The 21,208-nt window shown below is 46.4% G+C and overlaps 1 protein-coding gene across 1 annotated transcript in view; it reads left to right on the forward strand.

Annotated features, from left to right (window-relative positions):
* Positions 1–21,208, forward strand: part of clasp1 (cytoplasmic linker associated protein 1) — a 193,340-nt gene that overhangs the window by 41,430 nt on the left and 130,702 nt on the right. The window contains 1 exon segment of the mRNA XM_033024813.1: positions 4,181–4,278. Within this exon segment, the coding sequence (XP_032880704.1) occupies positions 4,181–4,278 (98 nt within the window).

Raw genomic sequence — 21,208 nt, forward strand, 5'->3', positions numbered from 1 at the left:
CAATTATACCGGTACCCAAGAAGAACTTGGTGACATGCCTCAATGACTATCGACCAGTGGCACTAACGTCAGTGGTGATGAATTGCTTTGAGAGATTGATCATGGCGCAAATCAACTCCTACCTCGACAAAAACCTGGACCCACTGCAGTTCGCCTACCGCCACGATGCAATCGGTCAGCATGCTCTCTACTGTACAGATCAACAGTGGATGCGATCTCGCTGGCTCTCCACTCTGCTCTGGACCACTTGGAAAACAAAAACTCTTATGTCAGGCTGTTATTCATTGATTACAGCTCGGCATTTAATACAATCATCCCCTCCAAGCTGCTTACCAAACTTGCAGAACTGGGTCTCTGCGCATACCTCTGCAATTGGTGGAAATGTGTCAACCTCGATAACAATCAGCACGGGAGCTCCTCAAGGCTGCGTGCTCAGACCTCTGCGTGCTCAGCCTCACTCTATACTCATGACTGCGTAGTCGGTCATAGTGCGAACTCCATCATCAAGTTCGCTGACGACACCACTGATGTGGGACGTATAACTGATGGGGACGTGTCAGAGTATTGAAGAGAGATTGACTGACTTACCAAATGATGCCAGCACAATAACCTGGCCCTCAACACCAGCAAAACCAAGGAACTGATTGTGGACTTATGGAAGGGGTAGGATGCGGACCCACAGTCCCGTTTATATCAACGGGTCGATGGTGGAAAGGGTCAAGAGCTTCAAATTCCTGGGAGTGCATATCTCTGAAGATCTCTCCTGGTCCGAGAACACTGATGCAATTATAAAGAACATAGAAACATAGAAATTAGGTGCAGGAGTAGGCCATTCGGCCCTTCGAGCCTGCACCGCCATTCAATATGATCATGGCTGATCATCCAGCTCAGTATCCCGTACCTGCCTTCTCTCCATACCCTCTGATCCCCTTAGCCACAAGGGCCACATCTAACTCCCTCTTAAATATAGCCAATGAACTGGCCTCGACTACCCTCTGTGGCAGAGAGTTCCAGAGATTCACCACTCTCTGTGTGAAAAAAGTTCTTCTCATCTCGGTTCTAAAGGATTTCCCCCTTATCCTTAAGCTGTGACCCCTTGTCCTGGACTTCCCCAACATCGGGAGCAATCTTCCTGCATCTAGCCTGTCCAACCCCTTAAGAATTTTATAAGTTTCTATAAGATCCCCTCTCAATCTCCTAAATTCTAGAGAGTATAAACCAAGTCTATCCAGTCTTTCTTCATAAGACAGTCCTGACATCCCAGGAATCAGTCTAGTGAACCTTCTCTGTACTCCCTCTATGGCAATAATGTCCTTCCTCAGATTTGGAGACCTAAACTGTACGCAATACTCCAGGTGTGGTCTCACCAAGACACCTGTACAACTGCAGTAGAACCTCCCTGCTCCTATACTCAAATCCTTTTGCTATGAAAGCTAACATACCATTGGCTTTCTTCACTACCTGCTGTCACCTGCATGCCTACTTTCAATGACTGGTGTACCATGACACCCAGGTCTCGCTGCATCTCCCCTTTTCCTAGTCGGCCACCATTCAGATAATAGTCTACTTTCCTGTTTTTGCCACCAAAATGGATAACCTCACATTTATCCACATTATACTGCATCTGCCAAACATTTGCCCACTCACCCAGCCTATCCAAGTCACCTTGCAGTCTCCTAGCATCCTCCTCACAGCTAACACTGCCCCCCAGCTTAGTGTCATCCGCAAACTTGGAGATATTGCCTTCAATTCCCTCATCCAGATCATTAATATATATTGTAAATAGCTGGGGTCCCAGCACTGAGCCTTGCAGTACCCCACTAGTCACTGCCTGCCATTGTGAAAAGGACCCGTTTACTCCTACTCTTTGCTTCCTGTTTGCCAGCCAGTTCTCTATCCACATCAATACTGAACCCCCAATGCCGTGTGCTTTAATGTGCTTTTAAGAAAGCACATCAGCGCCTCTACTTCCTGAGAAGATTACGGAGAGTCGGTACGTCATGGACGACTCTCTAACTTCTACAGGTGCACAGTAGAGAGATTGCATCGTGGCTTTGTTTGGCAACTTGAGCGCCCAGAAGCAGAAAAGATTACAAAAAGTAGTAAACACTGCCCAGTCCATCTGCTCTGACCTCCCTACCATCGAGGGGATCTATCGCAGTCGCTGCCTCAAAAAGTCTGGCAGCATCATCAAAGACCCACATCATCCTGGCCACACACTCATCTCCCCGCTACCTTCAGGTAGAAGGTACAGGAGCCTGAAGTCTGCAACGTCCAATTTTAGGAATAGCTGCTTTCCCACAGCCATCAGGCTATTAAACTCAACTCAAAACAAAAATCTGAACATTAATAGACCATTATATGTGTATTTGCACTTTATCTGTTTGTTTATTCATGTATGTATATATTTATATAATGGTATACGGACACACTGATCTGTTCTGTATTCATGCCTACTATATTCTGTTGTGCTGAAGCAAAGCAAGAATTTCATTGTCCTATCTGGGACACATGACAATAAACTCTCTTGAATCTTGGAAGTTTCGCCACAGGTGACTATTGAAATGGACAAGAATAATTTCCATCGACACTTGTGCAAGGATACTCTATTAAACAATGTAGCATGCAGTCTCCAGTATTGTAACAAAAATACAAATCAAAAGACATGGGAGTCGAATTAGGCTATTCGGCCTAATCATGGCTGATTATTTTCCTCTCTCAACCCCATCTCTCTCAACCCCATCTCCTGCTTTCTCATAACCTTTGACATCCTTGCTAATCAATAACGTATCTATTAAAAATAACTTTATTTTTAAACTCTAGTTCCTAACCCCCTTTTCCCCAATGACAAAGTTTATAACACAAGGCTTCTTAGAAAAGCAATTATAGCAGAACTATCTGTATTCAATGCCCTGGCTGATGAAGGCCAGTGTGCCAAACACAAAGTACTGGAGTAACTCAGTGGGTCAGGCAGCAAACACCTTCAACACCCTGTCTACCTTTTGATGCCACTTTTAGGGAAATTATGCAATTCTAAATTGAAGTGTTTGCTGATCAGGGTAGAATGTTATATTGAAATTCTTCATAGTAACTTCTGTCTTGTTATTAACGAGACTGTTTTACCCTGTGACTTTGGAACTGCTCAGTTACCAGAGCCATCTGTTGGCTAATGGAGATACTGTAGGTGCAGCACAGTGCCATCTGTAGGATGCTGAAATAATTGCACATTTACAGTGCTCTTAATTGTATAGGCAGACCATCAGCCTGACGAGTCCCGACTTAATGTCACCCATTCATGTTTTCCAGAGATGCTATGTGACCCGCTGAGTTACTCTAGCACTGTCTCCTTTTGATCTAAATTGTATCTTACTTTTGTTGTACCTAATTGGTGCCTACATTTGGATAGATATATTAACTATTAAAAAAAATTAAATCAAAACAAATTAGATTTTTAGTTTGTAGAAAGGAACTGTAGATGCTGGGTTACTCCGAAGATAGACACAAGGTGCTTGAATGACTCGGTGGGTGAGGTAGTATCTCTGGAGAAAAGAAATAGGTGGTGTTTCAGGTCAAATCCCTTCTTCAGGCTCTTTCAGACATTACTTTGACCTAAAACCTATTCCTTTTCTCCAGAGATGCTGCCTGACCCATTGGGTTACTCCAGTATTTTGTGTCTATCTTACATTTTTATGATTTTTTGGGAAACTATTTCAGTTTATAATGGAGGGAGGTGTGATTAGAACTTTATATGAAAACTTTACACATGTTCTGGCAAAATATCTGTAGTTGCTGGAAAAATTTGTTTTTATATTTAAAAAAAAAATGCTGTAACTGTTCAGCAAGATAGGCAACATCTGTGTATAAGGGAAACATGGATTCTGAAATATTGGCTCTACTTTCTCCACAGATGCTGCTTGACCTGCTGAGTATTTCCAGTTTTTTTCCTTTTCTATTTAAATCCAAGAGATAAGTTTGTGTTGCTGAATTGATGGTTTGCATTGATCTGATGGCTTGAATGGCCTATTTCTGCACTGTATGGTTGTAGAAATCTGACTCTTCGATTGCAATAAATGAAAAACGATATGACTGCGGAACAGTTTTTAATTAAGTGGGAATAATAATTTCAAGTGGTTATAATAATTGGCTTCTTTGCTATTAATTGAATTTTCCTTTATGTCAGGTCCGTGATGCAGCAATAAATAGTTTAGTAGAAATTTACAAACATGTAGGAGAACGGGTCCGATCAGATCTTCATAAAAAGGGGCTACCACAGTCAAGGTAAGGAAATGATGGCTGCTTTTGGGCCCAAGGCCTTTTTGCTTATTTTTCTCTCCTCATTGCTAATTGCATTGCAGTCCTGTTATTCTGATATTGTTCTTTTGATCTGTAATAATTTCCAAACTTAGAATATAATTGGACTATTTTTCCATTAGGCCTGAAGTTGTTGGCTGCCTGCGTAATGCTGTTTTCTGAGTGTGTTGTGATCTTTCTTTGAGAACTGAGCTTCCGGCACCTTGGTATGACCATGTATCGTACAGGATGTACCTTTTGTCTGTTCATAGAACCACCTTGTTAGCCAGTGAGTGTTTGCCCCTGTCAAAGCTGTCATTGTGATCAGGACAGTTAGAATAGTTTCTTTATTGTCATTGTAACATGAACCATGTACAACGAAATTGTAAAATGTCATCCAGTCAGTGCACCATTCAAACATTTCTAAAAGCTAACGATACATACAAGGTAAATATTTAAAAAAGATAAACAACTAAAATAAATATCATAAAAATAGCACGCATAAACACCCAGCCCTACATCCTTCTGTCGATTTCACAGTCTCTTAGTATGTATCGCCCCTGCGTTCCTTGGCGGCTACATTTAGTGCCTTTATAGCAGTGGGGTAAAAACTGTTTTTAAGTCTGTTTGTCCTTGTCCTTGTAGATCTGTACCGTCTGCCTGACGGTAACAGTTCAAACAGGGAGTGTCCGGGGTGGGAAATGTCCTTTATAATACTCTGGGATTTTTTGATGCAGCGGGAACTGTGTAAGTCCTCCAAGGTAAGGAGAGGGCAGCCGACAATCCACTGGGCGTTGTCAATGGCCCTCTGGAGCGCTTTCCTCTGAGCCGCTGTGCAGCTGGTGTACCATACGCATACACAGTATGTTAGGATGCTCTCAATGGAGCACCGATAAAAGGACAGCAGCAGTCTCTGAGTGATGTTATTCTTCCTGAGCACCCTCAGGAAGTGCAGTCTCTGCTGGACCTTTTTCAGCAGCGCAGAGGTGTTCACGCTCCACGTCAGGTCCTCCTCAATATGGATTCCCAGGAAGCGGAAATCCGCCACCCTCTCCACACAGTCCCCTCCGATAATTAATGGTACCATGTCCGTTTTATTCTTCCTGAAGTCTATTATTATCTCCTTGGTCTTTAAGGTGTTGAGGAGCAGGTTATTTTCTCCACACCACACTGTCAGCTGCTCCACCTCATCCCGGTAGGCGTACTCGTCCCCCCCGGAGATGAGTCCCACCACCGTAGTGTCATCCGCAAATTTGACAATGGTGTTGCTGTGGTGGGCGGGGGTGCAATCATGTGTGTAGATGGTGTAGAGCAGGGGGCTCAGCACGCAGCCCTGTGGAGAGCCGGTACTGAGGCTGAGGGCCGTGGATGTGTGATGGCCCACTCTGACTCTCTGGCTGCGACCCGACAGGAAGCTGTTTATCCACATGCAGGTGGAGTGTGGAAGTCCCAAGTCCCCCAGTTTGTCCACCAGTTTGTGGGGAAGGATGGTATTAAAGGCAGAGCTGTAGTCCACAAAGAGCATCCGCACGTAGCTCCCCCGCTGCTCCAGGTGGGACAGTGCAGCATGGAGAGCTGTGGCTACAGCGTCCTCTGTAGATCTATTCACTCTGTACGCAAACTGGTGGGGGTCAAAGCTTCGGGGCAGGAGTGATGTGATGTGACCCCGGACCAGTTTTTCAAAACACTTCATCACCACTGGTGTGAGTGCGACTGGCTGGTAGTCGTTGAGGCTGGAAATGTGGGGTTTTTTGGGCAAGGGGACTATGGTTGCGGACTTCAGACAGGGTGGAACAGTGGACTGGGCCAGAGACTGGTTGAAAATCCTCGTACAGACTCCAGCCAGCTGGTCAGCGCAGTCCTTCAGCACGCGTCCAGAGACGCCGTCGGGTCCAGTAGCCTTCCTTGGATTGATGGCCCGCAGCGTATCGTACAGGATGTACCTTTTGTCTGTTCATAGAACCACCTTGTTAGCCAGTGAGTGTTTGCCCCTGTCAAAGCTGTCATTGTGATCAGGACAGTTATATTTGTGTGAGGTTTGCAAAGAAAATAAAAATAACGTATACATATCGAATCACTTTAAAGCATTAAACAAGCTTAAATTAAAAAAAAGAACTATCTTACTTACCTGTCTCCTGGCAGCTGTTTTTCCCCTTTCATTTGAATGGGGACTGCTTGCCCAAAGCTGATGCAAGCTCAGTGAGCAGGCTTCCCAGCCTGAGAGCTAGAAAACATGCAGAACGTTGTGGTTTACCTTAATGTCCCTTGAAATGCACTCGAGCAGTACAGGGCAAGCAGGGATAACATGAGTGAAGATGCCGCAGCCACCTCAGACCAGTGATAGCATGGACACACAAATGGATTAGATTAGATTAGATTCCTTTATTTGTCATTCAGACCTTTCGGTCTGAACGAAATTTCGTTGCCTGCAGTCATACATATAATAATAAATAACAAAACACACAATAAACACAAATTAACGTCCACCACAGTGAGTTCACCAGGCACCTCCTCATTGTGATGGAGGCAAAAATCTTAAAGTTACTGTCTCTTCCCTCCTCATTCTCCCTCTGCGCTGATGCGATGTGTTGTTACCCCACCGGGCGATGGTAGTCAGTCCCGCGGCTCAACCGAGCTGGAGTAACTCAGCGGACGGAACATGCAGCATCTCTGAATAGAAGGAATGGCTGACATTTTGGGTCGAGACCCTTCTTCAAACCGATTCCTTCTATCCAGAGATGCTGCCTGTCCCGGCTGAGTTACTCCAGCATTTTGTGACTATCTGCAGCGTAAACCAGCATCTGCAGTTCCTTCCTACGCACAGTGTTAGCATGGAAACAGGACATTTATGGGGCTACCTGGCTAAATCTCTACAATAATGCAGGGATGTGATTAGAAAATCTGCTCAGTTTTGGCTACTATTAATAGTATTGCTACTAAGCAGTTACTATTTTGGATTCTTGTAAAGTAAACAGTTTGGCAGATGTGATTGCATTGGAGGCAGTGTGGCAACATACTGAACATCGATTGCATTGGCTGCAGTTTGATCGTTGTATTCGAGTCTCATAGAATTGCACCTTTGCTTAAAAATGTCATTTTATCTTTACTGGTTTGGACATCGCATTTTAAGCAGAGGTTCTTGTATCACTTTATTCACTGCTTTCATATGCTTTATGATATTGTAATTTTATAAATCTATCGTTGTGATACATTATCAGAACTTTTTTTAAATTTCCAACTATTATTGGTGCTTATTTACTTTTTTGCTCGGCTATAAGTTCTGAATATTTGTTTTGTGAATGTAAGAACTTGCTGGATTGTACAAGAAAACATTTAAATTTTATTTGACTAATATTAATTACAACCTTTTGAAGTAGTTATTTCTATCATGAGGGACAGAAACATAGAAACATATTTGTTATATGTTTAAACATAATGTTATAAACTTATGTGTCTTAGCGGTATTGCCTTGCGCAGAGAAGCTCTGTCCTTACCAGAAAAACGAGTCGCATCTTCCATTAATAGTGAGAAGTGTGTTTGAATCAAGCACGTAATGAATTTCACCTTTCAGATTTGTTCCAGAAAGAAGGGTTACCATTCATTATATGAAGTTAGCTGGTCCAATCAAAGTCAAATAATGCTTATTTGCTTAAACATCAAAGTCTGATGAGCTACTTGCACAAATTGGCATCTTAATATTAAACAATGATGGCAGCTGTTTTCTTTTTTCCATCAACTGTGTGAATTTGAGCAGTACTCTTCTAAATGCTGCAACCTTGTTCTGCATAGGGACCGGGACGCATGTCTGTGAGCGGATGGCGGGTCACATCTATCGCGTGTATACATGGATCCCACCCCGGATGGCAAATCACATGTTCACATAGATCCTGCCCCTTAGGACGCCACCCGGAGCACTGGCCCCTAGTTATGGGCAAGGATAGTTAAGGGCGCTCCCGAACATGGCGCACCTGTGGACCCATTACATTGGCTCTGTCCTGAAGGCAGTGGCTCAAATAATCATACTTATTTGTCCCCGGCCCAGATCCCGACAGTGTGTTTAAGAAAGAACTGCAGATGCTGGAAAATCGACAGTAGACAAAAAAGCTGGAGAAACTCAGCGGGTGAGACAGCATCTATGGAGCGACGTTTCTATAGGCGACGTTTCGGGTCGAGACCCTTCTTCAAACTGGTCTCGGAGCAAAGTCAGACGCTTCTGAAGAAGGGTCTCGACCCGAAATGTTACCTGTTCCTTGCGTCACCACGCGTGGGCGCCACGGCCTCACGCCTGGGAGGTGCCAGAGCTGAAGGAAGTCGGCGGGCCTGATTAATACGGGGGGAAAATACGCCTGCGGGCCAGATGATTTCTAGTTACGGGCCGCATTCGGCCCGGGGGCCGTAGGTTGCCGACCCCTGATTTAAGGGTTCCCACGTTGTATTGCACTGAAAAAGTATATTTTTCTGTTTTGCATTTCTGTGTCTGAAGGCATCAAAGTCTTAAAAGTTTTTACAATTATATCACTATTTTAGAAAATGTTAATTGCTGTTTTTTATGTTGTATCTGCACAAAGCATTGGTCAGACTGCACTTGGAGTATTGTCTATTGTTGTGGTCGCCACATTGCATGAAGCTTGTGTAGAATAGATTTAATGTAGGAAAGGATCTCGTCCCGAAACGTCACCATTCCTTTTCTCCAGAGATTCTGCCTGTCCCGCTGAGTTACTCCAGCTTTTTGTGTCGATCTTTACTAGCATGTTGCCTGGAATTTGGGGTTTTAGGTATAAAGGACACCTTGGATAGGTTGAGTTTATTCTCCTTGGAATGCAGGAGGCTGAGGAAACTATATAGACATTTACAAAATGATGAGGGGCATAGGTAGTGTCCTGGAAAGTCGGTATCTTATTCCTCAGGTGGAGGAGTCTAGAATGAGAAAATGTAGGTTTAATGTGAGAGGGGAGATATTTTAAAGGAGATTTGTGGGGCAAATGTGTCACTTCAAGGATGATAGCTATGTAAAACGAGCTGTCAAAGTAAGTGGTAGAGCGAGATAAAATTATGACATCGAAAAGCCATTTGGATGGGTGATTGAAAAATAAATCCCTAGAGGGATATAGGCCTAGTGCTGGAACATGGGATTAGTGTAGATAGGCATCATGGTTGGCATGGACAAGCTTGGCCAAGGGGGTCTTTTCTGTGATGTCCAATCTTACTCTGATGGCCCCATGTTACTGCAAGCTATGTAATTGTACTAACTTTTTGTGGTGTTATTTCATAAATCCTATTGTGTTATCTTAAGCTGGAGAATATTAGGGTTCTTATAAAGGTAACAGTTATCACTACTTTGTTCATTCCTGATAGAGGTTAAAGGGTAGGAAATGATGATTGGGTGCAGCAATGAAGGCAAATAAAATGTTTTATTATTAATGCAAATTTTCCAGACAAAATATGGATTAGTTACCGCACACCTCTAATCAGCCTTGTTTTGCTTAGTGAGCCTCGCACCCTTTGTATTTACTTAACATTCATTCGATCTGGAAGCTAGAAAGAGATGGATGGAGGCATCCTATCCTTGATTGATATTGTCATGCACGATAATTGAATCTGATGGGCAAGTTGGAACAAGCCCTACTTGCAAATCTGCTGAGTAAGCGTATAGCAGCTGGCAAAACAACACCCCATCTTTGCTATCTGCCAAAACTATCAAGCTTTTAGATTATTTGTAAACAATGTGCAGTGGAAGATTCAAAATTTTATGAAAATGAAATAATTAACATCTGGCAAAGTCATGAATAATTGATGCTTTTGCCAATTCAGCTCATTTTCTCTGGTAGAACCAGCATAGCCTGGAGAGGAGGGCTGAATTCCTGGCCACAACATTGGGGATTCAGCACTAGCAGATGCTGAATATTTCCTCTGACATTAAAGTTGTCACAATCTAACTGCATTCCTGGACATGTTGGTCATCACAGCCAACTGTTGCAGTCTGTTGCTCTGGTTGCAAAACTAACAACGCTTCTGACTCTTGGCTCTGGTGAGCACTTAGCTATGTTGCCAGTCTCTTGTTCAAGGTGTAACCTGGCTATGTTCCAGGTCCAGCACACCGTTAATGGCATTCCTGCAATTCCAGCCGAAACATAGCCCCACCTTGGCGCCAGCTGTTTGATTATTCACCTCAGCAAGTTCCTGGTCTTTGCCATACAAGCAATCATTCCTTTGAAATTCTTCTGATAGATGAAGCAGATGTGTCACACAGAGAGGTCCTTCAACTGGATTGATATATCGAGCCAGGCTTTTGTGCTAAGGTCCCTGGAGTCAGACTGGAACCCATGAGATTCTGATTGGCATATTGATCCTACCAAATACTTTGAAGCCCTTTTCCTTCTGTCTTGTTGACTGCAGTAATATCCCAAATTTGATGAATTATTAATTCAGTCGTACTTGCTCAATGAGTGTCACTTTGTATGTTACTAATGCAATGCAGGGTTATGAGTGCAGTGACTGTACTACCGATGCTTGTGTTCCTCAGCTGGATTTATTGATATGTGAAGCTTTGCTGGTGGTTTTCTAGGTAGACGTAATTGAGTCGATGGGAAAAGTTGATGTGTAACTGCGGCAGTGCTTGTATTCCTGGAATCAGTAAAGTAGTTTGTAGTAGGTGCCGACATCTCTCGTCTTTGCTTCTGACTGCGTTCCAATGAAGGCTATATCTCTGCATATTTGTATAGGCCAGATTGTGCCATAGATTAAGATATGGTCAATCAATGATACATTATTGTATTTGGCCCAGAGGGAAGCATCAATTTGTAAGAAGGACTAATATTTATTTGTTGAATGCTAGAGGAAGATAATTCTGCTAAAACTAACTAGTGGAACTCCAGTATAAAGGATAGGTTCTACAATATTTGGAAAATTAAAAAACCCTAATTTGCCCAAAGTATACTTCATAATTCATTCTGATTTAAGAAATAAGACATAGAATGAGCAGGAGGACATGGAAATTTAATTTTAAGCTAACAAAGTTTGAAATAAGGGTGTTAACAATATTTTGTGCGTCATTGTTTCGTCTTCCGAAGTAGCTTCCTTATAATCGGCGCTCACATGTGGCTCCAAGCAGGTGTTCAATTTGATAATGCGACATCCCAAGCTGAAGCTTTAACAGGCTGACTAAGTCAGATGAAGGTAGCTGATGGATCTCCAACCCTAAGTGAGGTAGAAACTTGCTTGCTCTAACATGGAAAGACTGTTCTGGCAGACTGGGCAGAGGAAATTAACAGATGATTCAACAAAGATAGACACAAAAATCTGGAGTACCTCAATGGGTCCGGCAACATCTCTGGAGAAAAGGATCTGAAGACCTTTTGTTCATACAGGATCATTACGGTAGTTCAGTCGTGCAATATGCAGTGCATAAGTATGTCTGAGCATGGAAGAGGACCTGACTCTCCATTGCAGCCAAAGAAGATGCTGATCCAAACACCTAATCTGCCACTGAGCACCTCGTTGTGCCAACGTGGCTGAGGGGGTGAAGTTGTTCCAGTGGTCATTCAAAAAGAGGTTTCGATGTGAACTTGATGGCTAACCGAAGATAGGTATTGCATTTCACCAATCCATGGAAGATAATTGCGTACATGATCACTCCTTTCCTAAAAAAAGTACATGTTATTCAGACATTCTGCAAAGCTATCCTCTTACTCCCCCTCCCCCCATTTGTAACAAGGACAGAGTCCCCCTTGTCCTCACCTTCCACCATCAGCTGTCGCATACAGCATATAATCCACCTAACATTTTTGCCACCTCCAACGGGATCCCACTACTGGCCTCATCTGCACATCTCCACCCCTTTCTACTTTCCGCAGAGACCGTTCCCTCTGAAACTCCCTGGTCAAATCGTCCCTTCCCACCCAAATCACCCCCTCCCTGGGTACTTTCCCCTTCAACTGCAGGAGATGTAACACCTGTCCCTTTACCTCCCCCCCAACCCCCCGACTCCATCCAAGGACCCAATCTGTCTTTCCAGGTGAAGCAGAGGTTCACTTGCACCTTCTCCAACCTCATCACTTGTATCCGCTGTTCCAGGTGTCAACTTCTCTACATCGGCGAGACCAAGCGCAGGCTGAACACCTCCGGTCAGTCCGTCTTAACGTACCTGATCTCTCGGTGGCTCAGCACTTCAACTCACCCTCCCATTCCCAATCTGACCTTTCTGTCCTGGGCTGCCTCCATTGTCAGAGTGAGGCTCAGCACAAATTGGAGGAACAGCACCTCGTATTTTGCATGGGTAGCTTACACCCCGGCGGTATGAACATTGACTTCTCTAACTTCAGATAGCCTTTGCTTCCTCTCTCCATCCACTTCCCCTTCCCAGTTCTCCCACTCGTCTTACTGTCTCCACCAACATTCTATCTTTGTCCCCCCCCCTTCCCTGACATCAGTCGGAAGAAGGGTCTCGACCCGAAACGTCGCTCATTCCTTCTCTCCAGGGATGCTGCCTTACCCGCTGAGTTACTCCCAGCATTTTGTCTACCTGCAAAGTTCAGTTATTGTACCCTGCTCATTGTGTTAAGCTGCTTATATCTGTATCTGTTAACCTATTGGTGAAAGTATATATTGAAGTTCAAGGTGCAGCTGAAAGCTACAACCAGCTATAATGTATGTAGCTCACTAAAATCCAAATGACCAGGTTGGCAATAAAACAAAAGGCTGAACATTTTTTTGCACCAAAATTGCTGCTGGAATCTTGTCTAAAATTTCCTACGTTAATTGGGCACACGTCATGAAATGATGGCCTAAAATTTGCAATTATAATACTGTCCAATGAGTTGCACGGTTACATATTGGGTAAATTGGTTAAAAATGTGTGACCCCGATAACTACTATTATTAGTGCAAATAGTGCCAAGAGATTTATTGGCACTAGGATCCACAAATGGTATACACAGCTTCACAAAATGGTAAAGTGGGTTCAGTGAGCATGGCAGCATATCAGATCATGCTGTGTTGAGCATTCCCCAATGGGTGGTACCAGATTCAAAGTCATGTGAGCAAAGAAGAAATTGCCTCCAACTCTGAGATCCTCTGGATCGTTCTGCAGTTGACCCTTCCATTGTAGCTGTCCAGATTACAAAACTACACCTTTATGGAATTCTTGAAATGTATGTGGGGAAAATATATATAATTTATTCCTTTTGGAATGCTTTGGGAACAGTTCTGTCCAAGACTGGAAAGCTGCAGATGTAGCCCAGTCCATCACACACATCAGCCTCCTAAACTCTTTTTTTCTCTCCCCCCTGAAAGAGCTAATAGTCAAATCTAAAATGGAGTTGTTATTATACAAAAGCATGGACTAGTAGAACAAACAATGGCTCGGTGCCAAGTCTGAATGACATTGTAAATTATATGAAACACAATATGGAGGACAGGTTGTCTTTTCAATAAAGACATTAAGATGGCAGCCTGCAGTAATAACATGTGCTTCAAGGCCATAAAGAAGCCAAGATTTAACGAAATAGCTGACGTTCCAGAGATAAGTAATAACTTGTCATTGGATGAGCTCGATTTGAACCCAGCTTTCCTATATTGTAAAAGGCTACATAATCTTTCAGTCATGCCATATTCAGACTTACTATACTATACTATACTATACTATACTATACTATACTATACTATACTATACTATACTATATAATACCATAAAACTGTAGCACTATATTCTGCATTCTGGTATTTTTCTCTTTGCACTACCTACAGTATGTGCATGGCCTGATTAAACTGTTTTACTCGTGTATAGTGCGATTCGACGGGATAGCACGCACTCAATGTTTTTCACTGTATAAGTAATACATGTGACAATTATAATGAACCAACGGCAATACCAATAACTTTGTTCAACTCTCATTTCTTGATGTATAATGCGGCTTCGTGTTATGGAAATTCACAATGTGACTGATCTCTGAACCCTCTGTAGCTAAGATGGCGCCTACCTGCGGCGACATTTTGCGAATGGCACAAAGAAAAACAGTAAGATACAGCATTTATGAACTCACCTGCATCAGAAAATCCACTGAAATCAACACTAAGTAGCGAGCTGCTAACACATTTAAATGCATTAGCGCTACTGAGAACTCCCGATGATCGGGAATCCCCGATCAGAAGGTAATCCCCAACCTCGCGGAGGCGCGCAGGTACAGTAAGAACCTTATCTGCAAACACCGGGGAGGCCTTCAGGGAGTCCAGAATCGAGGCCGTCGGGTCGGATCCCCCAGCAGCAACGGAGTTGGAGGTGCTGACTGTGGGAATTCCCGATCTCGGGATTCCCCGGCCTCGCGGAGACCCGTAAGTACTCTACCTTCAAACACCGAGGAGAGCTCCATGGAGTACCGGGACGTGGCCGTCGGGCAGGACTACAGGTCAGACTGAAGCAGAGGGGAATTCGGCCCCCTCTCCCTACTATCCTACTGGCCAACTAGAAAACAGTGACTAGAGGACTTAAGGGCAAGGCTGCTTTATCAAAGGGAGCTGAGGGAATGCTCTGTGTTCTGTTTCACAGAGACATGGCTCACCCCCAGCTCCCCAGACTCAGCGGTCCAGCCTGAAGGGATCTCCATCCACGGAATGGAACGTACGCAGGCATCCGGGAAAGGGAGAGGAGGGGGCGTCTGCCTCATGGTCAACTCTGCGTGGTGCTCAGACGTGGCAGTCCTGTCCAACTCCTGCTTTTAACACCACGAACATCTGGCGGTGAGGTGCAGCCCCTTCTACCTTCCGAGGGAATTCATCTCCATCATTCTGACCGCGGTCTACATCCCACCCCAGGCAGACGTCCGTCTGGCACTGGAGGAGCTGTACGCCGTGGTCAACAAACACCAGACGTCTTACCCCGAGGCATTTGCCACCATAGCTGGGGACTTCAACCAAGCAAACCTCAAGAAATCGCTCCCTAACTTCCACCAACATGTCGCCTGCTGCACCAGGGGACCAAACGCCCTCGAGCACTGCTACACCACCATCAAGAATGCCTATCTCTCTATCCCTAGCCCTCACTTCGGTAGTTCCGACCATACTGCTGTGCTGCTTTTTCCTGCCTATTGAAGAGCGCACCCCCAGAGATGAGGAAAGTACAGGGCTGGTCGCCGGGGGGGGGGGCAGAGGAATTTGGTAACGGACCTGAACGAATTTGCCGCAGTCGTTACAGACTTCATAAAGATATGTGTGGAGAACTGCATCCCTACAAAAACCGTCCGAGTGTTTCCCAATCAGAAGCCTTGGATGAACTTTGAGATCTGCACTCTTCTGAAGACCAGACACCTAGCATTCATGTCTGATGATAGTGGTCTACAAGAAGTCCAGATACAACCTTGGTAAAGCCATCAAAAAGGCCAAAAGGGACTTCTGCTCCAAGCTGGAGGATGAGACAGATGTTCGGCAGCTGTGGCGGGGCCTGAATGCAATCGCCTCCTACAAGGCGAAATCAGGAGGTAGCTCGAATGTCGGCGGAACATCACTGCCTGACGAGCTCAATGCGTTTTGCGCACGCTTTGATTGGGAGAACATTGATGTGCCTTCTCGAGCCCCCATTCGCTGTGATGGTATTTCAATCACAGTCACAGAGGCCGATGTCAGAAAATCCTTCAGAGGGGTGAACCCTCGAAAAGCGCCTTTACCTGATGGTATACCCGGTCGTGTTCTAAAAACCTGTGCGGACCAACTGGCTGGAGTTTTTACGGACATTTTCAACCTCTCACTTCTGAGATCTAAGGTTCCCACCTGCTTTAAAAGGGCATCAATTATACCGATGCCCAAGAAGAACAAGGTGACCTGCCTCAATGACGATCGACCAGTGGCACTAACATCGGTGGTGATGAAGTGCTTTGAGAGGTTGATCATGGCGCAAATCAACTCGTACCTCGACAAAACCTGGACCAACTGCAGTTCGCTTACCGCCACAACAGATCAACGGTGGATGCGATCTTGCTGGCTCTCTACTCCGCTCTGGACCACTTAGACAACAAAAACTCATATGTCAGGCTGTTATTAATTGATTACAGCTCGGCATTTAATACAATCATCCCCTCCAAGCTAGTTACCAAACTTGTAGAACTGGGTCTCTGTGCATCCCTCTGCAATTGAATCCTCGACTTCCTCATTCACAGACCACAGACTGTTCGTATTGGTGGAAATGTGTCAGCCTCGATAACAATCAGCACGGGAGCACCTTAAGAAATTGCCTTGAAAATTCAAAAATGTGATATTCTCAAGATCAGAACTTTAATATTTTAATATTATATGCTGTAAAGGGCCTGTCCCTTGCATGCGACTGCATGCGGCAAGCGCGACCAAACCGGAAGCGGGGGCCGCGCGGAGGTCGATTGATTCCGTACGAGTTGACGTGAAGTTCGAACGAAGTCCGCGGGAAGTTCGCGCATGACGTACGGCGTCGAGAAGCTGCGCATGCCCGTCGAGGCGGTGCGTACGGCCTCAATGCGGCTGCGGGCCGGCAGGCCGTTGCCCCGCGGAATTTTTCGCCATTGTCAGTTTTACGGAGCCCCGCGCGATGTCGGGACCAGCTCCGCTCAACTCCATACGGCTCCGGCGATCGAAGTGGGACCGGCCCCGCGAGGCCGACGGCTCAAGCGACCACGTTAGGTCGCGTTTGCCGCATGCTCGTGGGACAGGCCCTTAAGTCCGTAACAGATAGGTAAATAAATTACAATTTCTAGCAATAGACCAAGTCTTTATGGAGAAGATCAGTTGCTAGCTGATACACTGGCATATCATAATCAGTAGCATCATCATACTCCTCAGATTGTAACCAATAAGCAACTCTGTACACCTTGTTTTTCCTCAACTTTTCAATTTTGGCATTGTAAACTACAAGTTTTTGCTCTTCAAACTACACTTGACATGCCTTTCTGCCCATTACTTTCCCATTAAGGATGTCCTGTAGATTCAATTTCTTAAGAAAAGGATCTTTTTTCTAAATAGCCTAAGTATCCAAATAACAAACTAATCCCATTCACACAAGAATTCACAATATAACACGATTTTAAAATCTCCCTGTCATTAACTTATATGCCAGATGGAAGGAATATAATGTTTAATTCCCATAAATTAATCTAGAAACATCCACTTTCAATATAATTTAAAAAAAAAATGTTTGCACAATATCCCTGTTGTGGATATTTAGTATAAAAATATTGACTATAGATAGACAATTACACAAAATATAGACGATTTAGATGCTCTTATGACATGATTGTCCAAAAAAAAAGAGGATTTAAATCAACTTGCGAGTGGGTGTTTCTGGAATGTGATCGATTGGAACGTTGCCAGACAACGTTGGGAAGTCCAGGACAAGGGGTCACAGCTTAAGGATAAGGGGGAAATCCTTTAAAACCGAGATGAGAAGAACTTTTTTCACACAGAGAGTGGTGAATCTCTGGAACTCCCTGCCACAGAGGGTAGTCGAGGCCAGTTCATTGGCTATATTTAAGAGGGAGTTAGATGTGGCCCTTGTGGCTAAGGGGATCAGAGGGTATGGAGAGAAGGCAGGTACGGGATACTGAGTTGGATGATCAGCCATGATCATATTGAATGGCGGTGCAGGCTCGAAGGGCCGAATGGCCTACTCCTGCACCTAATTTCTATGTTTCTATGTTTCTATGTTGCATTTGCGGTGAATTTGAACCCCTTATCGGTAGGAAAGACACGGGCGATTCGTATGGGGCCCAAATAACATTTTCGCAACATAAAATTAGATTAAAGCCACCCCACGAAGCAAGATTATATGTAAAACTAGACCAAGTGCAGACCCGTTGGGTCTGTTCCCCCAACGTGCGGTTGTGGGGGGGGGGGGGGGGGGGGGGGGGGAGGCGGCATGCAGCGTCACACACACTATCCCCCGCACTCACGCTAATTACCCCCTTGATATTATATTAATATTATTAATTTGCTCCTTTTACCCCATAACCACCCTATCTACTGACGCATAGCCCCCAACACAGTCACATCTAGAGAGGGGCGGGGGTAGAGAGTGAGGGCAGAGAGAGAAGGGGCAGAGACAGAGACACAGAGAGAGTGGCAAGAGGGATCGGGGGTGGAGAGGAGGATAAGAGGGAGGGTGGGTGAAGGGGGAAAGGTGGGGGAGGAGGGGAGGAGAGAGAGAGAGGGTGAGAGTGAGGGGGAGAGAGAGGGGGTGCTGAGAGGGGGGTGAGGTGGGGAGCAGGGAGTGGGAGGGTGGAGGGAAGAAGGTAGGGCGTGTGGAGGGGGTTTAGGGGAGGGAGGGTGGGGGATGGAGCGGAAGAGGGGAGAGAGGGAGAGAAGAGAGGGGAGAAGGGGGGGAGGGGGGAGAGAGAGAAAAGGGGAGAGAGAGGGTGTGCTGAGAGGGGAGGGGGAGAGATGGGGAGCAGGGAGGGGGAGGGAGGGAAGGGGTAGGGTTGTGTGGAGGGGAGGGGGTTTAGGGGAGAAAAAGAGAGGAGAGGAGGGAGGTAGAGGAGAGGGGGGAGAGGAGGGGTGAGGAGAGGGGGGGAAGAGGGGAGAGGATGAGGGGGGGAGAGGAGAGGAGAGGGGAGAGAGAGGGAGGAGAGGGGGAGAGGGGGGAAGAGGAGGAGGGGGGGAAGGGGAGGAGAGGAGAGAGGGGGGGGAGGGAGAGGGGGGGGAGAGGAGGAGAGGGGGGGAAGAGGAGAGGGAGAGGGGGGGGGAAGAGAGGGGGAGGGAGGGGGGGAGAGGAGAGGAGGGGGGAGGGGAGAAGAGGGGGGAGGAGAGGAGAGGGGGGGGGAAGAGGAGAGGGGAGGGGGGGGAGGAGAGAGAGGGGGGAGAGAGAGGAGAGGGGGGGGAAGAGGAGAGGAGAGGGAGGGGAGAGGAGAGGAGGGGGAGGGGGGGAGAGAGAGGGGAGGGGGGGGAGAGGAGAGGAGAGGGGGGGGGAGAGGAGAGGGGGGGGGAGGAAGAGGGAGAGGGGGGAGAGGAGGAGAGGGGAGGGGAGGGAGGGGAAGAGGAGAGAGAGGGGGGGAAGAGGAGAGGAGAGGGGGGAGAGGAGAGGAGAGGGGGGGGAGAGGAGAGGAGAGGGGGAGAGGGAGAGGAGAGGGGGAAGAGGAGAGGAGGGGGGGGAAGAGGAGAGGAGGAGGGGGGGGGAGAGGAGAGGGGGGGGAAGAGGAGAGGAGAGGGGGGAAGAGGCGAGGAGAGGGGGAAGAGGAGAGGAGGGGGGGGAAGAGGAGAGGAGAGGGGGGGAGAGGAGAGGAGAGGGGGGGAAGAGGAGAGGAGGGGGGGGGAAGAGGAGAGGAGAGGGGGGCGGGAGAGGAGAGGAGAGGGGGGGAAGAGGAGAGGAGGGGGGGGAAGAGGAGAGGAGGAGGGGGGGGGGAGAGGAGAGGGGGGAGGAAGAGGAGAGGAGAGGGGGAAGAGGAGAGGAGAGGGGGAAAGAGGAGAGGAGGGGGGGAAGAGGAGAGGAGAGGGGGGGGAAGAGGAGAGGAGAGGGGGGGGAAAGAGGAGAGGAGAGGGGGGGGGAAGCGGAGAGGGAGGGGGGGAAGAGGAGAGGAGAGGGGGGAAGAGGAGAGGGGGGGGGAAGAGGAGAGGAGAGGGGGGGAAGAGGAGAGGAGAGGAGGGGGGGAAGAGGAGAGGAGGGGGGGAGAAGAGGAGAGGGGGGGGGAGAGGAGAGGAGAGGGGGGGAAGAGGACAGGAGAGGGGGGGAAGAGGAGAGGAGAGGGGGGGGAAGAGGAGAGGAGAGGGGGGGGGAAAGAGGAGAGGAGGGGGGGGAGAGGAGAGGGGAACCTAAAAAACATTTTAGAACCAAAAAAGACACATTCTGCAAGCATTGTAGAACCAAAAGAGACACTTTTTGCAAACACACTTTAGAACCAATAAACACTTTTTGCAAACATTTTAGAACCAATAGACACATTCTGCAAGCGTTTTAGAACCACTAAGGCCACTTACATTTGAGTAGACATGTGTTCAGTGTTATTCACAGCTCAGAGAAACGTGACCCTCTGCCGTCCTCCAGCTTGCAGACATTGATTGAGGCACACCACTTCCTGGTTTTATAGTCCCTCCCCCCTGCCGCCAGCAGGGGCAGCAGAGAGAATGGGGAATTTTGTAAAATCATTAATATCTTTGTCATTTTTCATCAACGGGAAAAATCCTCGGCACACATGCGGCGGAGGGGGGCTCTGAGCTAGGTGGCCAAAAATGACGGCCGTAGGTGGCGGCGTTCTCTCGGAAATTGCAGCACAGATCACCAAAACCGGTCAAGAACAGAGTTTTAGTAATATAGATAGATATACGATTTACCCTTTGCTTTGTCCTGTTTTTGCGATCCGTCACGTTGTAGGCGTTGAGGGCGTTAGAAGTCGCCTTTTACTTTAATCCAACTATCAAATTGTCCAGCGATTTAAAAAAACATTTTTTTTTAAAACGGGAACGGAAGCCCGATCGATTTTTCTTCATCGACCAGCAGCCCGAGGAAATCCCTCTCCGACAAGCGATACAAACCTGCATTTTAATCCTGACCCCCCCTCCCCCCTCAAAGACTCCAAAGTTGCGTACACTGCCCGTGACAGATCTGCAGCGCCGCTGAAGGTAGGTTTTGTAACATCGCTAGTTAAAGGGTCCAAGGTTGACTGCCTCTTTCCATTTCGCCTTACGTTAACTGCATCCAACAGCCGTCCAATTCTCTGGCATGGAGAGGCAGATATTAGTGATGTGAAATAAGTAATTTTAAAGTTCTGTCTTGGATCACAAATAACAGCTTGGTCCCCAAGATCCATGTTTTTGATTTGTATTAATTTTCCAGAATATTTAGTCTTGTCTGACAGAGATTAGAGTACCGTGTGCAGTTCTGGTCACACAGCTATATGTCATTGTTGGGAAAGGTGCAGAAAAGATTCACCAAGATGTTACCTGGTCTTCCATGCCTGAGTTACTGAGATCCTGTG

The sequence above is a fragment of the Amblyraja radiata genome, chromosome 7 (assembly GCF_010909765.2).
Source record: "Amblyraja radiata isolate CabotCenter1 chromosome 7, sAmbRad1.1.pri, whole genome shotgun sequence".
Taxonomy (NCBI): Eukaryota; Metazoa; Chordata; class Chondrichthyes; order Rajiformes; family Rajidae; genus Amblyraja; species Amblyraja radiata.